The following is a 20,480-nucleotide window of genomic DNA, read 5'->3' on the forward strand; positions in this document are numbered from 1 at the left end:
TCTGTTCAAATTTATAGTAAATGGCAACAGTGTTTTTTGTTAACTTGTTATTCCCTTTGTATATGTGTTGATATTTGGAGATCCTCTTGGTCTTCTACTCTTCCCTTTACAGACTTAGAATCTCCAGGCTGGAAAGGCACTTGCACAGAAGGAGCCACAATTGGTGTTGTATTGCTGTCTCTCACCAAAGAACACATGGATAACCACAAGGCTGCTGTTAAAGACCTTAGCCTCACTTTCCATAAAGGTCAAATAACAGCGCTCTTGGGACCTAATGGAGCTGGCAAAACAACAGTTATGTAAGTCTGCCAGTTAATAGTGCTATGTTCCCTTCTGGTTCATATTATGCTTTCTGAATTCATAGCATTTGTGATCTCTTCCTTGCATTTGTTTCTGTTTAGGCTATTTTAAAAACAAATATTATCCTTTACTTTTTAAACTCCCCATAACATGTGAAATGTAAAGGCAATATGTCTATGACAAAAGCAGTGTAATGAATTATGTCTTCTGTGTCACTGATACTCTGATGAAATTGTTCAGTAGCAGCTGGGCATACTTGGTTCTGAAGATGAGTGCCTCTCATTGAAGTGTTCTTTTCTAGCATCTGTGTGTACTCTAGTCACACAGAAGAGTCTTAAGGGTTTTTATGTCTTACTCCTGGTTGTTGCAAGAGGCTTCCTGAGCAGAGACTGAAATAAAATGAAAAACATCTGAATTATGAAGTATGTGCATTTCTAACTTTTTGTTAATTCTGATCAACTTAAATAAAACCAGTGACATAGGACAGGGAACCCATTAGCAATTTCTCCTCATCAAGAATATACATGTAGAAAAAAAAATAATGGACTATTAAATTTGGCTTGGAAAAGTGACTCTGGAAGTGCAGGAATGAAGGGCTGCTGAGATCCTGAAGGGGGGGTGGAGGGTTGAAAAAAAAGAGCCAAAAACATTAGCATTGTTCCTCTAATTGTTAAATTGTATTGATGACCTCCTCCGACAACTTCATGTCCTTCTTGTACTGGGGCTCCAGAATTGGATGGAGTACTTCAGGTAAGATCTCATCAGAGCAGGGTAGATGTGCAGAATCACCTCCCTTGACCTTCTGGTTACATGTCTCTTGATGCAACTCAGTATACGGCTGACCTTCTGGGCTGCAGGTGCACATTGCTGGTTCAAGTTGAATCTCTCATCAGTCAACACCCCCCAGTTCTTTTGTTCAGAGCTGCTCTCAAGCTGTTCTCCAGCCAACCTGTGTCTGTGCTTGCAATTGACCTGACCCACATGTAGGACCTTGTACTTGGCCTTGTTGAACTTCATGAGGTTGAAATGGACCTACCTCTCAAGCCTGTCCAGGTCCATCTGGGATGTCATCCCTTCCTTCTAGTGTGTCAAGTGCACCGCTCAGCTTGGTGTCAACTGCAAACTTGTTGATGGTGCACTCATTTCCATTGTCCACACTGCCTACAAAAATGTTAAATAACACTGGTCCTAGCACCAATCCCTAAGGAATGCCACTTCTGTCTGGTCTTCACTTGGACACTGAGTCACTGACCACAACTCTGAGTGCGACCATCCAGCCAATTACTTATCCAGCAAGTGGCCCATCCATCAAATACATTTTTTTCACCAATTTGCTGACCAGGATATCATGTGGGGCAGTGTCAAATGCATTGCACAAGTCTAGACAGATGGCATCAGTTGCTCTTCTTTTATCCACTGCTGCTGTAACTCCATCATAAAAAGCCACCAAGTTTGTCAGGCATGACTTAACCTTGGTGAAGCCTTGTTGGTTGCCACCAGTCATCTCATCTTTATTTTCCATGTGCCTTAGTAGGGCCTTCAGGAGGATCTGCTCCATGATCTTGCCAGACACAGAGGTGAAACTGACTGGCCTGTAGTTCCCTGAATCTTCTTTTTTTCCCCTTCTTGAAAATGAGAATTGTTTCTGCTTTTCCACTCAGTGGGAACTTCACCAGACTGCCATGACCTTTCGGATATGATGGGTGGCTTGGCAGCTTCATCTGCCAGTTCCCTTAGAACCCATGGACGGATATCATTGAGTCCCATTGATTTGTATCCAAGTGTGAGACATGCTTATATGCTGATTTTCTTTTGTTTTCTTGCATCAGATCACTGTTGACTGGTCTGTATCCACCCAGCTCTGGTACCATTCTTATCAATGGAAAGGACATACAAACTGATCTGGCTGCCATCAGGTCAGAGCTGGGTGTTTGCCCACAGTATGATGTTCTGTTCAACATACTAACAGTACGAGAACATCTGCTCCTTTATGGATCAGTGAAGGCACCTGGCTGGACAAATGAACAGTTGAATCAGCAAGTTAGTAGGTAAGAGTTCTTTCATTGGTTGAAATCTGTCAAGTAGATCACTTATCTATTGCAAATCACTTAAGCAAAAGTGCTAAGGCAAAATTGGATAAAGAAGCAACTGGAAACCGCAAGATTGATTTCCATGAGTTTTTATCACAATTTGCATTCTCAAATTGTACCTTGAAAATTGATTTTCTAGTTTCTAGCCTTCACTTGCATATATTTGGTGTGAAACTGTCAATGTTTAAAAATCTGGTACACTGAACTATCAAATGATCATGTTTTGATTGGAGTGGAGATAGTTAGCCTGGTAGCAGCTGTAGCATTTCCTGCCTCACACTGTCTGCCTTACATTCTTGCTGTTACTGGATAGGCAGATGGAAGCTAAACTAATATGTTTTTACCCTGAGATTCCAGTTAAGTTAACTGACTTTATTATTATTTATTTCTCTTACATTTCTCTGAAATTTAGGAACAAAATATATGCTTTTCTAATAGTATTCTGGTGTAAATATTGATTACCTTTTGATGCATGCTAGCCTGTGGGGAGGGCTGGGCATTTTCACATGTCAATGAGAATGCCAAGTTGATGGGATTTTGCTTTAGAGTACAATTAGGCATATCCAGATTGATTTAAGACAAGGTGGTTTTCCTTTTTCATATCTGTTATAAAATCCTGTTACTTTAAAATTTTGATCTGAAAAGCCTCTGGCATGAGGCGCTGCAGTCTCTCTTGAAACAAAAGAAATGACTCCAAAACACAAGGGAAAACCAAACATAGTGCTTAGTTAAAATTTACACAAATTAATATCCTATATTTTATTGTACTTAGTCTGCTGATCTGTAACTTCAGCAGCAGTCTGTCATAGTAATGGCACATAAGCATGCTCAAGACTCTGCAGGCCTTGCCACTAAGAAAAAAAATATTAAGACAATAAATACCACCAAAAAAAAAAATATATATATATAAAGATGGGGGAAAAAAAGAAAAAGCTTTTCGTTGAAGAAATAAAAAGAAGGCAGCTTTTAAAGAGATTAACATTTATCAGTTTCCTGGATATATATCTGCAAAGCAACTATTACAAAATATATTAATCGGCATATTCACTCAAATGATTCCGGAGATTACTTTAGGACCGCTGAGTCTTTTATATCTTGTTTGCTAGACTGAAAGTAACTGAAAGCTTTTTGGTCAGTGACCAGATATACAGTGTGATGTAAGTAAGTAAGTGGTCTTTCAGCTTTGTCCTCATTGGGCACATGCCCACACCCTGCTCCACTGCGAGACAGTTGAAAGGCCAGGGCTGGGAAGTGTGTGTGTGTGTGTCTAAGGCACCTCCCAGTCCTTCTCACAGGAGCCTCCAAGCAGCTTGAAGTAGGTTACTCAAAGTAGTGATCTTCTACCTGGGCATTGTTAATCCGCTTACTTCACAAAAACATGTCTTAAAAAATAATACTACTAATAAAAAGAAGTAGTGTTACCCTATCATTTACTTCAAATGTTCAAATGACTACAGGCATTTTTAAAGTTGATTACAGAGCTGCAAAAACTGAAGCACTGCTTGAGCTGTGAAACTAACAATCTTTACACATGGTTTAATGGACCTACAATCTAGAGTTTGCTTAAATCAATAAACAAACTACTATTTATTCTGTTAAACTTAATTTCAAAAATTATTCTTATCTGGCCCAGTACTGTTACAGAATAGTTTGGTGGTGGCAGGTATTATTGTTTGTAGGTAGAAAATAAAGCTGTTTTCTATTAACATTTGTCACCAAACTCTAAATTCAGTTAGATGTAGAGTTTTGTTATCTTTCCTTTACAGTCTTTTTTGATTGTTCTGCAGTGAGTGAACATGAGATGACTTGAAAGCTTTTCCAAACTTGGTCAGGCATCTGTATTCCTTTTTCAGTGCTCTGGAAGATGTGGATTTATCCCAGCACCAGTACAAACCTGTTGGAGCCCTTTCTGGGGGAATGAAAAGGAGACTATCAATTGCCATTTCCTTTATTGGAAACTCAAAGACTGTTGTTCTAGATGAGCCCACCAGTGGAGTAGATCCATGTTCCCGCCGTAGCATTTGGGATGTTCTGCTGAAGTACAAAGCTGGTACAAAGTCTAGATGCATTATCTGCTCCTTATTTTCTGTTCAGCAGTTCTGTTTCAATAAATTTAAATAGGAAATTTGGAGTATTGGTATTGCTAATTGGTAACTAAATACATTAATTTCAGAACTAACATTTAATCAATTCAGAAAACTTTAAAGCAGCCAAGTAAGACAATAAGAATTACCTCTTATCTCACAGAAAGATGCCTAACCTAATAGGTTCATTTTAGTTTCTAGACCTTTCCTACCATTTCTTTTGTCATTTCTTTTTTGTTTTGTTTTGTTTGCTTCTCAAAGTTTTCTTTTTCCTGGCTTTTATTTTTATTTCCCATTTTGGACATATCTGTATGTGGGTGCATATGTTTTCCTAATGATGACAGGTTCATCACTCAATCTGAAACATTAATTTTTTGAGTCAAACTTTTCAGCAAGTGTATGGTGTAATAAACCACAGTGAACAGTCCATTGAAACAGACACTGCTGTTATGTGGTTTTAAGGAATTCTTCAACCTCTTATGGAGTAGCTTGAGCTTATAGTAGGCAGTATTAAGACATTATGTATATTAAAAGGCAAAGACTGTTTAGACCAGAGTCTAGAGTACCCACCGAGTGTAAATCTTGAATAGAGATTTTGTTTGTGTCTTGGGTTTTGTTTCTAAGGGACCTGAAACGTATTCTCTCTAGGTTAAAGTATCTTCCCAAAGGACAGATTTATTTCTGTGGGAGCAAGGATTTGTAGATGTACTAATCTTTCTGATGCAGGTTGCACACTGATCTTTACTACTCACCATCTTGATGAGGCAGAGGTGCTCAGCGATCGCATTGCCATTCTGCAACAGGGCCAACTGAGGTGCTACGGTTCTCCTTCTTATCTGAGAGAAACATATGGCCAGGGACACAGTCTAACGCTCATAAAAAAGGTATACCGAAAATGTATTGTGCAAAACTTAACAGTGCCTGCCAAGTAATAGTTGGTTATATTCCAAGGATATTCTACACATATTCTTCCCCACCAGAAAGTAATATGTGACAGAAAGAGAGCAAAACAGGTTTTAATCAACTTACTTCTTATTTATTAGTAGCATTTTACTTAGAGCAATAGAGGGACATCTCTGAATATGATGAATATAAGGATTTTCATATATGAATTCTACCATCAAGTTTTTTGCTTCCGCTAACACTTTTTTTTTTTTTTGTGTGTGTGTGTGTGTGTGTGTTTGTGTGTGTTTATCTATGATTGTTTTTCTTATAGCCCTCTGTGTTTGAAATCCAGGATCCTAAGCATGTTGTACAGGTCACATCATTGGTACAGACTCACATCCCAGAAGCTTTCTTGAAAGAGAACAGTGGGACTGAACTAACCTACGTGGTTCCAGAAAGGGCAGATAAGACCTCTTTTAAAGGTCTTTTCCAGGCTTTAGATCAAAGCCTTCATCATTTACATGTGGCTGGCTATGGCATTTCTGACACCACGCTGGAAGAGGTATATCTAGTTTTTTTTTGTAATGGTGCTTTCTTTTTAGAGAATCTTGTATTTGCTTCTATTTGTCCTTGATTGTATCTGTCATATTTCACAACAGTTTTTTTTTCTTTTTTTTTTTTTCTGAGAAGCTTGTTTAAAAAAAAAACAACAAAACACACAAAAAAGCAGACAAAAAAAAAAAAGAAAAGAAAAAAGACAAAATCTATACTTTGTATTTTTGCTGTTACTATTAAAATAAAAGGCCACTCCACTACAGTGACTATTGCTGAGAATCTGATGTGAATCCCAAAGAACTGTGTAACTCATAGAAAGTTTTATTTTCTGCATTTAACAAAGAAAAATTTGTGTCTGATTTGTTCAAAACTGCTACTGTTGTCCTAAATGTCCTTTGTTGTCCTGAATGAACTTTGAACTTGTGAGGTTGAATGTTTGGCTCAGATAGCTCTGGGGAGAGGGAAAAAATACAGAAAATACTTTTTGAATTACAAAGATCTAAATTTTAGGACTTTGCATACCTATTCTGGAAATCTCTTAAGAAATACTGTGTGTGTACCAGGGAGGGGGGTGGGGTGGGGAGAGAGAGAGAGATTAACACTTATGTTTATTTATATGCATATATATATAAAAATATGCACACACTAAAAAGAGCAGAGAAGGAGACTCTGTTCTACTTCATCACTTTAGAATTTATCTGTGTAAATAGTTGTACCAGTGAGAAGTTCTGTTCCTTGGATTGTTTTTACCCTGACTATAACTTTTAAACATCAAGATTATAGATCATTTTGAAAATAACACCTTTTTTCTACTTCAAGTGATGATAGGAGACTAATGTCAGTATTTTATGATACAAAGACTACACTACTTTTACTTGATAGTGCAATTCACTCAGCATCACTTTGTGAAACTGATTTCTCCTATGACTAGCTATAATGTTAAAAACAGACAATGTTGGACAGTATTTCGAACAGACAGTTGAAATATATAGTAATTAAAAATCCCACTCCAATAACAATGTATGAAATACAGATGCCTATGAAGTGTTATCTATTAATATACAGCAATAATCTCTGTATAGAAATGTGTCTTGTCTCCCTCTGTTTCATGGAAATATATGTTTTGTAGTATTGTGGTCATCTACAACACAAAGTCCCCCAGATAAAATAATTTTCCCAGTTTTATGAAGATGAGGCTTCTGAAGGCCTGTCAGATGCTAATTATGAGTTGTAATCTTACTCTGTGTGATAGTCATATGGGAATTAATGGGGTTAGATGTTTGAAAGTGTAAACAGTTCTGAGTCTGATGTTAGTAGTTTAGAATCACTGCTCATACATGATTTATGGGGAAAAATATAAAGAGAACCTTATAAATGTAAGTATAACCTCAAATGTCAGTTGTTCAGGATAGATTCACCACCAAGTGGAGCTGCTGTACCCTGAAGTGATCCATTGGGATATGTCTTTAGGACTGTATTCATATACAATAGACTTCTTAGCAGGCTTTATAAGTGTAAACATTCTGTTTTCAAACTGTAGTTCAGAAAATAGTATGACAGTGCATGTATGGGTGATTTTGAAGTGAGGCTCTATACAACTGAGTTGTTTATAATGAGAAATAAAGAGCCTCACAGAATCACAGAATTACCCGGGTTGGAAGGGACCTCAAGGATCATGTAGTTCCAACCCCCCTGCCTACCAAGCCTCCTTGATGATTCTCTCACATATGTGGCAAAAAATTTGCTGTGGCAATGGAAGAGGAGAAAAAAAGAAATATAATAGAGGTTTATAAAGCAAAGGCTGTCCCTTCTCTGTATAATTCTATGAAAAAAGTAAAAAACTATTGGAAAACCCTGTAATTTGCTTTCAAATTAGATAGGGTGATTAACACGCTGTAAGTAAGAATAGTATTTACTGCCAAAGTTTATAGATTTTAAGGCAATGTGTATTGACAAACTTTTTTGGTACATCTCTATGGGACATCTTACGATTTTGCAGAATTTATTAAGTATATGTGAAGTTATCACTGGAAGAATTGGAGACTTCTTTAGTTGTGCTTCATCTGCTATTCAGTTATGAGCTTGCTTTTGCTTGTTTTCCGCAGGGAAGGTTAAAATAAAAAGCTTTAAAGATGGTATCTGATATTGATGTATCATTCTTCAGCTTGAAGACTTAATGCATTAATTTAGGATGATTTCTGCCATCTCCATATCTCATCATTAGTTTTTACAACCTCCATATTCCATTTTCTTATCAAAAGCTTTTTGCATTGGCAACTAAATGGATCGCACATAATAGTGCTATTTAGTCTATTCAAACAATTCAATCTGAAAACAAAGCACTTTGACTTTAAAGGAACAATCTTTATTATATCCTTTCTTTTCGTTCTCTCATTCTCTCACCATTATCCTTTAATGTGAGGGATACTTCCTCTTGCTAAAATCTTAGACTTCAAGGGAAACCTGTTTGCCATTCGTTCTTCAAAAGAATTTTGAATCTCTAACAAAATAAATTCCTGACATGTTCAAATCTCACTAATATTCTATTTGCTTTAATTTTATTTAAAATATTTTCCAACTCTGTTTTTGTGTACTTCATAAAGTTTATAATTGAAAGATAGGAGAGAAAAGAGGATAGAAGGGTGGCTACTGGAACTATGTATATATACTGAACGCTCTCTGGAGGATGATTAACTTGCCATCAATTCTGAATTTTCAAAACTAATTCCTTTCTTGGTTGGCACTGAGAAGAGTACTGAACCATTAAAACTTTGCAAAATAAGATGTGTCAAAATATCTGTTATTGGAATTTCTTTAAATTCACTTCATTGAAATAACTTTTCCACTTTTCCATAACTTTTTCATTGAAAAAACTTTTCCATGAAAGGCCTTGACCTATTTTGGCCTTGAAGCAGTGTATAGTCTCTAATGGGATTCAGTTCTGTTTAGTGTTCTCTAATGTCTAATAAGAGCACAGTTACATTAATCTATTTCACTGCGGTAATGCCACCTGTTCACATCTTTTTCCTAGTGGGCAACGCATCTTCTACACCTGCTCACAACCTTGTGGTTTCAAAGAAGCTGCCTGACTGGTAGCTGCTACTTGCCATTAGTGCTATCCTCCTCAACGGCCAGCATTATCGCTATCCCCAGGAATAGCAGAGACGGTCCTACAGAGTCAGGCATGCAGCCAGTTCTCAGGGCCAAGTGCTGGAAGTGAGCCATGCGACTCCCCTCTTATTTTAAACCCTTTCCTGTAAAGCACAGGTTTTCTGTTGTTCTCAGCTGTCAAATGTCTACCTTCCTATGTGTATATATGTTTCACAGTCAGGAGTGTTCCTTTTGGGCAAATGTCTGAGATAGGTGGCCAGCCATTGACTCAGGTCAGTGTTCATCTGTAGTGAATGCTTCTGGGATTGCTTGTGCCTCATTCCAATTAGGGAAATAAAGTAGCTCCAGAAGGCTGTTATTTTATTTTATTTTTTTTCCAGGGACTTTCTTGTGTCTTCTGTATTACTTTTCCTTTTACCCTCACAAGTTTGGCTACTCTTTTTGCAAGTGTTTCTTGTAAACAAACTGCAAACAGCAATTAACATTTACCCACTCAAAAATAGCTAAGATACGCTCAGGATTTGTAGAGTAAGAGGGAAAAAAAAAATAAATTGCTAAATTGCCAGAGAATAGTGTATGTATTAGCAAAATGTTTTTGTTTTTTGTTTTATGTTTGTTTTTTTTTTTTGTTTTTGTTTTTGTTTTGTTTTTTTTTAAGTGTATGGTAAAATCTTTAAGCATGGTTACAGACCAGCTTTTTCTTCTTTAACCCCAGCAGAAATTTTGATGCTGAACTGAGTATGTCCAAGTGACAACCTGTAGATTATTTACTATCCTAGCCAGAGGGCAGCAGTTTTTTGTGGTTTTAGCCTGTACAGTTTGCTTTCATTTGCTTGACGGATTTGGTGTGCAGATGAGCTGCCTGCAAGCAGGCCCAGAGCAGCAAATTAGAATGTGGCTTTGGGCAGTCAGGATATCCCTCCAGGGTCTAACAGAGCAGTGTCAGGAGGTATTCAGTTTCTTCTATCCCTGCAATTACTAATGGCTGGAAGCGTTCCCTGGAACTTGACAGGTAACAAATGCAATCAATATTGACAATTAAACGGCACTTATATTGACTAAGCAAAATTTAGTTTATATAGCAGTCAGGGTACAGCAAATCAAGAAATATATTTCCACAGCAATAAAATGCTTCATATTGTTTGTAGGGTTTTTATTATTTAATTATTTATTTTTGTTTATAGCACAAATTCCTTAGAAACAAGGGATTATTATTATTATTTTGTTTTGGCTGGTACTGAGTTCTGCAGAAAGAAGTAAACAGTTTCTTAATGATTTTGGAAAATTTTAGTGTAGTTATAATTGGTATCTTGCAGTTCAACTCAAACAGAGAAGAGAAGGCTTTCATCAAGAGAAAGTAAATCTTGATTGTAATTTTGCTGCTCAATTAGAGATGCTAACAGTAGCTGTATTTTCTGTTATTTATTTATTTTATCTGAATTTCCCAGGTCACTGTTTAAATTGCAGTTCAGATTAAGATATTTTTAATTTTATTTTTCATTTAAGTTTACAAGAAGTGGGCTGAGTATTAAATAACTAAGTCACTATGAAAGCTGCTCTAGGCTTCATCAGGGCTGAGAAACTGAGAAATGAAATGCGTCTCTGTAAAATTCAAAGTACTTTATGTGTATTGAACTATGAAACAAGATTAAGCATGCTGTAGGGAGTGTAACACAAATCTATTTGGCAAAGTGTACTTAATAGGTAATATATCTCATTGTAAAATTGGTGTAATCTGTTTATTTTAATATTATCATTTGCTTCTTTATGATGTGTGTGTATTTCCCCCTTAAGAAGATCTAACCCTTATTATCTTAGTCCAGTCAAGACTTCTCGATTGTTAGATTTATTTTAATAAGATAATTTTGGTGTTTCACACAGTGCTTTTTAGATAACAGGAACTTCATTAGATCGGAAGGTGAGCATTATGTTCCATTCTGGAGCATGCATGCTAGTTGTTTTGTTAACAAAGCATACGTTAAAACTGATTAAAATTAATGTCCTTTTTCATATTCAGTGTCAAAGAACCTTTATCAGTTGCTGAATGAGAATAGCAATGGTACAACTAGAACTCTGGAAGCGGATCCAGTTCTTTCCCTAAATTTCCAGCTTGAGAATTAGAAAAGACTTGAAGCTGCCCATACACCCTTGATAAAAACTAAAGTAAATGAGTTCCTACACGTGACACATCTTAGGATCATAAAATGTCAAACAAGCATAGTCATTCTGTTGGAAACTCTTATCAGATGGTGACTAGGACAACAACACTTTTTATAGGTGGAATATATTGGAATTTATTTCTTGCCCTTTATTCTTGGGGAAACCTCTTCCAGAGAGTTTGAATAATTTTATAGTCATACTCCAGCAGAGTGGCCACTGCAGCCACTACTACTGTCTGACGATGGAAAGCTACATACAGTTTTAAAACAAGTAGTCTATAGAAAAATGAATCTAAATTATTATTATTTCTACTCTCTGAAAGGTATTTCTGAAGCTACTGCAGGACTCAGAGAAGATGCCATTTGTTCCACAAGGAGCACGTCTGAACAACTCAAAAGATGGTGAACCAGCCTGTAAGTAGAAAATTAGATACTTTCTAAGGCAAGTAGATTCAGTGATATCACAAATCGAAAGATAAGTATGCACAAATCTTCTAGAGTTGAGGGGTGCATAAGCAAATGGAGAACACTCTCTATAACAGTCTGGTAGTAAGTTTTTATACACCTATTATGATTCACCTCAATATCACTTGGAAATTTTCTTCCCATCCTTCTAAAATATGTTCACATGCTCACACATGCTTACTGCATCAGCATTCACATAATTCTTGCTACCACCCTCTGACAACTAATTACCCCCTTTAACTCACGATGGATAAATATTTCTGAGATATACAGTGGGTATATTGTGTGGGATCTATAAGAAGGCATACTCATTTCCATCTGTGTTCAAATAATAATAATAACAACATTTGTTTTCTCCTATATTAGAAGGTGCTCTTCCTCTCCTTTGACATGTTGTTTTGTCCCTTGCTTATTTTTTTTTTTTTTCAAAGTAACTTTTGCATTTTTTACTTGCCTGTTTGTAAGCACAGGAAGAGCTCCTTGTTAACGTTTGTGAAAGCCTTAGGAAATTTGTTCTCCTTAAAAACTCTTGTTAGAAGTCACTAATGTGATGCCTTGCAAAATGCAAGCCTCTAGTTTGCTAATGGCGTCTGGATGAGCATCTTCGAGATATGGTTTAGTGGTTTGCTGTAGCTACGGTAATGGGAGGATGGTTCAACTAGATGATCTTGTAGGTCCTTTCCAATCCTGTGATTCTATGATTCTATTGTTTTAATGTTGCTTGCCCGCCGAGCTGACTACTATTTTCTGATTGCTCCTGGTAGTCTTGTCTATATAATTATCATGTTTCTTTCTATTTGAAGATTTGTGTCTAGATTATAGAATTCTTGGGTTAGGAGTACAACACTTTATTCTGTATGCAGTAGTTTGCTTCTGTTTTTGTAGAACACAGGCACAGCATCTCCTGGTCTGTGAATGTGGACATTCATTATTCCAGTAATGGAAACAATAATTTTGATCTAGGCTATTATTATTTGTTATAATAAATTCAGTTGGATCTGCCAGTAATGAATAATCAGTGCCAAGAACTGTGACCTAAACTGAATCTTTTTCTCACGAAGTGTAATCTTGACTGGATAACATTTGGAAAAGGTCTTTTTACTTACTGGGCTATTTCAGTTCCTGTTGAAATAGGGAAAATATAACTATGCCGTAAAAACAAAGAAAAAAACAACAACAAAAAACCCTCCACTAACAAAAGAAAATGTCCTTAGTGAGTGGTGAGAACAAGATTTCAGTTTAAGAGATAGTTTTCAGTAGCTGTTTTTAAAGAAAATAACAATCAGTTGTGCATTTATTCAAGACTCAGCTAGGATATTCAAAACTGTTTCAAATCAAAACAGTCTGTCTTCTTCACATTGTGTTTTCATTAAAAATAAGATTTTACCATTCCTAAACTAATGAAAATGCAGTATACTGTGCTTAAGAACCTGATTTCTTTTACAATCCACGTTTCAAAAGACTGTTTAGCATTTGTCACATTGATAAAGAATCTAAGAATCATTGGCCCTATGTTTTTCATTCTGACAAATTATAGTAAGAAACTGTGATAATAATGCCATTTCTTTAGGGATAAGAGTTCTATAAAATTGTCATTCAATGCAGATGACTGTCATTCATCATTAAGGACAGTTGTGAAGTGTAGGCATAAGGGATTTGGGAAATGGTCATGAAGGTATCCATCACTGTCAAAGTTAACCAGAATACTCTGTGGGCAATAGCTTGACCTGTATAATTTTGAAAGCAAATTCAAAGGCAGTCAAACTTTCTTTTGTCAAAGTAGTTAAATGAATTTTCAAAACCCCCTTGAGCAAAACAGCTTAGTTATTGGGAAGATCACAAGTTGCTGCTATTTGATTTATGAAAGAATTTGCATTAGAGAGCTCCACGTACAAAGTATAATACTGGAGTGTCAGTATCCTTTGGTAGCACTGAGGCCTTGAGGGCTCAGGTTTGTGCAGAAACCAAAGTGTTATCTTTTATCTCCCAGAAAAGTTGGTATATTGGAGCTGTGTGCATGTCCCATCTTAAATAAGTAGAGAAAATGAATGAAACCAATTCATGACTTTGGCTGATGACAATGCTATGAAGAGGCAAGAAACATCTGCTTGGTAAAACAGGACAGTATGTCACTGAAGCTAGCTAGAGCTTTGATACTTTCTGATCCTGTTTTACAGTAATATACTATGCTACATCTGACAGCTGGGAGGGTGCTGTGTTTTTAATTTGTGACTAAAACAATGCTGATGACACAACAGTGTTTTGACTGTTGCTGAACAGTGATTGCTGTGCCAAGGCTTCCTCTTTTTTGCATTCTGGCCCTCTGTGTATTGCATGTAGGCTGAGAGATGTATAGGCTACAGAATGGATTCACTAAATTGTTAAAGGACTAATAATGGAATGTTTAGATATTCAAATATCTTGCTGAAGAACCAAGTGAATTAATTAATCTTGTTGGATTTTATGTTTTAGACATATTTAGGAGATACCAACTGGGTACAAAACTTTTCAAAAAGTAAAGCACAGTTGGAGCTATAAGATCAGAGTTTAAATGAATGTAAACTGTTAGAAATTCAAAATAAATTGATAATTTTTATACATGTCGATACAAAACATTGGAAATTCATTGTCATAAAACACCATAGAGACTGACTGACAAAATAGCTCATAGAAGTGTGATTAAAGCTTATTCATCTTTATACTGCTTAGTTAAGTTAGCCTGAAAGTATTGGAAGGGAAGCAAGTTGATGCACCACTAGTTTTACTAGTTGTTTAAACCCAAAGCATATGTTTCAGTCTTCTGGTAACAGTACAGATAATACTTTACTACAACTTCAGCACTAGAAAATAGGAAAGAAGTGCCAGAGGTATTAGACTGTTTATTGTTAATTGTTTTCTTGGAGGAAATATTGTGATTCTCGCATATGTTGAAAATTTCTCCTCTTTCATTTCTTTACCTTCTGATTTCTCAGCCCTGAGTCTCGCCTATTTTTTCTTTTTGTCACACCTTTAAGAATGTCTGAAGCATATAATATTAGCAGTCATGAAAGTATTTCTGATTTCATGGGTCAGATCATCAGACTTGTTTAAAGTTAATCTCCATTTTTGGTTTTTTTTTTCAGCAGGGACATAAATGTAGCTCCTTTTATCCTTCTGAAAATAAATGGTTCATATTTTATCCTTACTTCACATGTGTTTCATTCTTCATCTGCTACTTCTGTCATCCAAAAATATTCACTCTCAGTTGCTTTTCTTGTGGCTGATACTTGTCCTTTTCCAAGATCTTGGACTTTCTGTTAGAAGGGTTCATTCATTAAATGGCATGGAAAGATGGCATTTTTTTCAGTAGAGAGAGGAATTCCCACAGTGGCAAGGAGCTGATATGCTTCTTTTTCTTCATTTTCTTTTCATCTCCATATTTGTCTCTATTACTGGTAAATAAAAGAATTCAGCATGGAAGTGCTGGAAGTATAGATTAATACAGATGAGGACTTGAGGGCACAGGTGGATGGCAAGCTGGACATGAGCCAGCAACATGTCCTTGTAGCCCAGAAAGCCAAATGTATCCTGGACTGCATCAAAAGAAGTGTGGCCAGCAGGGTGACGGAGGTGATCCTGCCCCTCTGGTCTGTGCTTGTGAGGCCTCACCTGGAGTACTCTGTCCAGATGTGGAGTCCTCAGTACAGGAGAGACACAGACCTGTTGGAGTGCATCTGGAAGAGAGCCACAAGAGACCCACAGACATAATCAAAGGGATGGAACACCTATGAGAACAGGCTGAGAGAGCTGGGCTGTTCAGCCTGGAGGAGGCTGCAGTGTGCCCTGATAGTGGCCATTCAGCATCTAAAAAAGGGGCTGTAAGAAAGGAGACAGACTCTTTAGCAGGGTCTGTTGTGATAAACAATGGGGAATGTTTTCAAACTTAAAGAAAGAAGATTTAGATTGGATAAGTTTTATTTCTATTTATTTATTTGTTTATAACAATAAGAGTGATGAGGCACTGGAACAGATTGCCCAGAGATGGTGGAAGCTTTGTCCTTGGAGGTACTTGCATTCGAAGTGAAGCTGGACAGGGCCCTGAGTAACCTGATCCTGCTGTAGGTATTCCAATTTTAGTGCGTGGGGATAGGACTAGGGGTAATGGGATGAAAGTACAGCATAGGAACTTCTGCATGAATGTGCGGAAGAACTTCTTTACAGTGAGGGTGATGGAGCACTGGAACAGGCTGCCCAGGGAGGTGGTGGAGTCTCTGGAGATATCTAAGACCCGCCTGGACGCCTACCTGTGTGACATGGTGTAGGGAGCCTGCTCTGGCAGGGGGGTTGGACTTGATGATCTCTAGAGGTCCCTTCCAACCCCTACAATTCTGTGATTCTGTGATAGGGAAGGATAAGTTTTATCCTCCCTTAATTGCTTTATAAAATCAGATTTCCTAAGGCATTTTAGTTCTTCAGTTTAACACTTAGGATTTAATGACAGAATCACTGGATTGACTTCATTTATTTTGCTTGTATGTTTGATGCTGGGAAAATTGGTTTCCATTTCTGATGTTCTGATAAAGTTTTGAGCTGAGGTATTATTTGGCTTTCTTTACATGGATTTCTGTTTCACACTTTAACAACTACAGGCGTAACTGCCTACTTCTCATTTTCAGGTCAGGGCATTACTAGTAATCACACATCTGTTCTCTAGATGGTAGTAACATTCTGCAGGAGGACAAAATTTTCATTGCTTAAAGCTAACAAAAGTCCATTTTAGGAGCTACAAGGAAAGTATGCAGAGCACATTCAATCTGAAAGGCAGCATAACAAACAACCAGCACTTAGGGCTGCATTTCTTTTTGATAACTATTCAGTCAATAACTTTATATAGGTCACAAGGTGACAACTTCGTAAGATTTGTTTATCACACTGATGCCAGTTAAGTCCTCATCTGACATATATGCGTGCAGTTTTATGACATATAGATCCTATGTTGGACTTCTGTATAGGTGGTAATTTTAATCTCATTCTATATGTCTCTCTGTTTTGCAGCTTGTACAGGTTACTGTATTCATTGGAGGTGCATTAGGAAAAAAATGGAACATTCAGTTCTGTTAATCAAGATCTTTCTAGCTGTTTAGTACCACTATGAGATAGCAGAATGCTTGAGGAAGTAAGCAATTCGTCAGATAAATTTTACAATTGTTTGCTGTAGCTGTAGGTCTGAATAAAACATGCCTCCTGTAAAAATCAGTCATCTTTCAGTTTTGAACTGTTTTCATGCAGAAATTCTGACATGATTTTATTGTTATTAGAACAATTCCAGTAAAGATAGCATCTAAAAATATCCTTAATTATTCTTAATTATTTCTCCATTTGTTTTCTCTGAGCAGTTCAAGGAGGCTTGTTCCAGAGTGGCTTTAAATCTTGCATTTAAGCTTTTATGCTGTGGTAGAGAGCACTCAGCTTGTATTTCTTGTCTGCTCTTCACCAAACACAGCAGAAGTACTGTGGACTGTAGCTCCACTATCTAGCATTTGGATCAATCTTGAAGTGTTGTAACTTTAGTGTAGATGTGTTTGTCAGATTCTAGTAGTTAGAGTATTGATTTACACTTCTAAAAGTATGAGGAAATGATCTCAAATGGAGTGCTGCTTATTGTAATAGGAGAGTGTCTTCTAGCGCAGATGTTCTATATGGTGAGTGTCTACCTGTGCATGTAGAAATGTATTCTTACTTTCTGCCAAGTCTGCTTTGTATCAGGTCAATTGGAGTCTCTTCTGGACAATTCTGACAGACTGTATTTCTCTGCTTTTGTACTTGTAAAGAACACAGACAGTGAATTAAGGCATTGCAAATAGGCTTCTGTTTTGTAACCACTTTCCTCTGCCTGTTTTCCTCCCTCCTTTTTCTCTCATTCCCTTCTCCACATGGCAATTAATTGCAGGTGCATCACTGCAGGGAAGATAGTAGTACAAAAAACCTCAAATATCTAGTTGGAAAATTATCTCCTAGAAATCGAAATTAGTGTACTTGTTGCAAGGTAATCATACGGAAATTTGGAATTGGAGAATTAGGGCTACCCCAATAACAGTGATTTTCTTTTTCAGGGCATAATACAATTATGTCCATCTGGCTGAGTTTTTCATATATCTTTTGTTTCCAAAGAATATGCTCTTTCATGATGAATGTTTTCTGGCGACAATACAGTTCACCACAGAAGACTTGAAGATCTGAACTAAAGTATATGGAAGAGAGGGAAATAAAGACAAAGATAATGAATGATGGAAACACTGTACTTAGCAATATGCCCTTCTCCTTTAAGACCAGGCTACTTTAGATGGCCAATCGTCCTTGGTTTTCAGTACAAGAAACCCTTTTTATTCTCTTTGGGATGTGTAGGGTAAAGGGTGGTAAGGGAGCACTGCTGTTTCTTATTTCTCTATACTCAAGCAGCAGTCATGTTGTTCTCATTGTTAAAGAGAGGACAATCAATTGTGTTGTACTTGAAATCTAATCCTCTTAGTTTATACCTATGCTGGTACTTTAATAAATGGAGGAGGTGCTTTTACCACTCACTGTTACATTCCAAAATGCATATATACTCAGATGAGTTTCTTTTATGGGTACACGCTTATCCATTTTGCTACTAGTAAAATTAGCAAATGGTGATTTGATGTCAACAGCAGGTAGGGGTTTTTTTTGCTTTTTTTTTTTTTTTTTTTTTTGCTTTTTTTTTTTTTTTTTTTCCCGTTAGCTGTTATGATGGCTATAATTGTGGTCCCTTGGAAACTCAATGTGAAATCAATTTCTGTTGCAGACATGTTATGGACTAATAAGAAAAAAGCAGATACTCACCACCTTTGATAGCTTGCAGTCTACTTTTATGTCTGAATCCAATGAATAGATAAAGCAGACATACAGGTTTGGGAAGGCAAGAGCATAAACCAGATGCATAAATTAAAACTGAAGAACTCCGTTCACTGAGCCCACTCTGTCATGTTACTTTCCTTGTCTCTAGTGAATATTAGTAATATATTTTGCACTGCTGTTTAATTGTGCGTCTTTCCTGAGTCTGTACAACATGCTTTCTATTTGCAACAAATGTGACTGAAAGTCCTAGATACAAGTAGTGATGTCCAGGATCAAATGCTCTTGCTTGGCTGCATCTCTGTTGCTGATTCATTAAGAAATTCAGCAAGAAATAGAAATAGAAATAGAAATATATATATATATATATATATATATATTGATGAAGCAGAGCTTAGGCTTATAGTACTCCAAGTCCTGCTTGTTTTAAACTTTTAATTTTTCACAAAAGCATTTAACTATATATCTTTCCTTTTAGGTAATTGTACTGCATCTGGCTGGGATGGAGTTTACTTAACCCGCAGCAGTCCCATATACTGCTCTGTACATGTAGCTGGAAGGTTGTTGATGTCACACCAATATTTTGCTGAGCCATGGTGGCACAGCATCAGGACCCTCTCAGTCCTCAAACCCCTCAAAACCAGTAGGCTGAGAGTAGGCAAGAGATATATTTTCTCTCCACCCTCTTCCTTTGAGGACAGGGAGTGAGAGAACCATTGCAGTGTTCAGCTGTCTGTTGGGGTGAAACTGCTGATGCATCTCCTCAAATGCCTCCTCTCTGAAATGCAAAGATAAGGGGCTTGAGAGGTTAATTTAAAAGTCTGTAGTTTGTGTTTTTCTGCAGACATTATTACGGGTTGTAAGTTTGATTTCTTTGTATGTGTGGAGGGTAGGAGTGTTCATTAAGTTCTTCTGCTTATGCTGGTGCTTTCTTGGTTTTCCACTAGAAATCAGTTTTGTACTTCATGCTGTCCTCTCTGTGCCCTGCACATGCTGACACATTAAATGAGACATCTTGGGTTATAAGAATGTCATAGATAAAAAGACGAGATCCTCTCATCAGTTAACTTTGTGACTTGAGGAAATGTACTTGGGAGATCTGAGGTATGAAGGAGATTCTCAAAATTGTGTAGTGTCAGAAAACAGAGTTCTGACTTAAGAATATGTCATTTTTAATAATGAGCTTCTATATGCAGAGAGATGAATTTTCAACATTTTTGTTTTCAGCTTTTAGGACTGATGTTCTGTTTCTGCTGTATTAATTATGTGAATTATAAAGCTCAAAAAACCTTTTCCAAAATACAAAAGACTGTCTGTGTGGATTGGGAAGTACAGCTTAATTGTGAACAGTGTATTTGCTTATTGTATATAACTGCAATTGTAAGTCAGGCAAGATGGCTTCTAGTAGCTAGATCAAATTTTTAAGTTTGTGATCTAAATCATCATAGAATTATCAAATCATAGAAAAAAAAATTGAATTCTCAGCCCTGAGGTTTCCCAGAATTCTTCACAATATCTCAGTTCTCTTTGCTACTCCAGCAGTTCTACCTCAGAAGCTCCACTGCAGCTCTGGGCTGAGCGTGGCTGATGCAATGAAACAAATGACAACATTTTCATAAATATTTTGTGTAAAAATTGACACTATAACAGACATCAACTAGTCTTTATCTATTATTCTATATCTATATATTATAATTGATTACAAATGGTAATCAGAAAGTATGTTCCCATTAACTGTGTGTTTCATTTGTGTTTCCTGACATATGTACTGAATATAGGTAGCACACTACGAGTTTTATGACACAAACATTAGTTTTGTAGGCTCTAGCTAAGATAAAAGTAAATTAAAATATGACTAATAGATATGAAGTGTTAAAATATGATTAATAGATACAGAGGGTTAAATGTTAAGTGCACACATAAGTGCTTTGAGTTTTTCTAGTTCTTAGTAATTTAATACCTTAGAAATCTTAAAAGAT

The 20,480-nt window shown here is 36.7% G+C and overlaps 1 protein-coding gene across 1 annotated transcript in view; it reads left to right on the forward strand.

The window, feature by feature from the left end:
• Positions 1-20,480, forward strand: part of ABCA13 (ATP binding cassette subfamily A member 13) — a 165,063-nt gene that overhangs the window by 70,981 nt on the left and 73,602 nt on the right. The window contains exons 36-41 of the mRNA XM_085537944.1: positions 113-299; positions 2,130-2,348; positions 4,244-4,440; positions 5,201-5,358; positions 5,691-5,921; positions 11,508-11,598. Coding sequence (XP_085394070.1) covers positions 113-299; positions 2,130-2,348; positions 4,244-4,440; positions 5,201-5,358; positions 5,691-5,921; positions 11,508-11,598 — 1,083 coding nt within the window. The remainder of the gene's footprint in view (positions 1-112; positions 300-2,129; positions 2,349-4,243; positions 4,441-5,200; positions 5,359-5,690; positions 5,922-11,507; positions 11,599-20,480) is intronic.

The sequence above is a fragment of the Coturnix japonica genome, chromosome 2 (genome assembly GCF_054131305.1).
Source record: "Coturnix japonica strain WE chromosome 2, WE-NBRP24, whole genome shotgun sequence".
NCBI classification, from domain to species: Eukaryota; Metazoa; Chordata; class Aves; order Galliformes; family Phasianidae; genus Coturnix; species Coturnix japonica.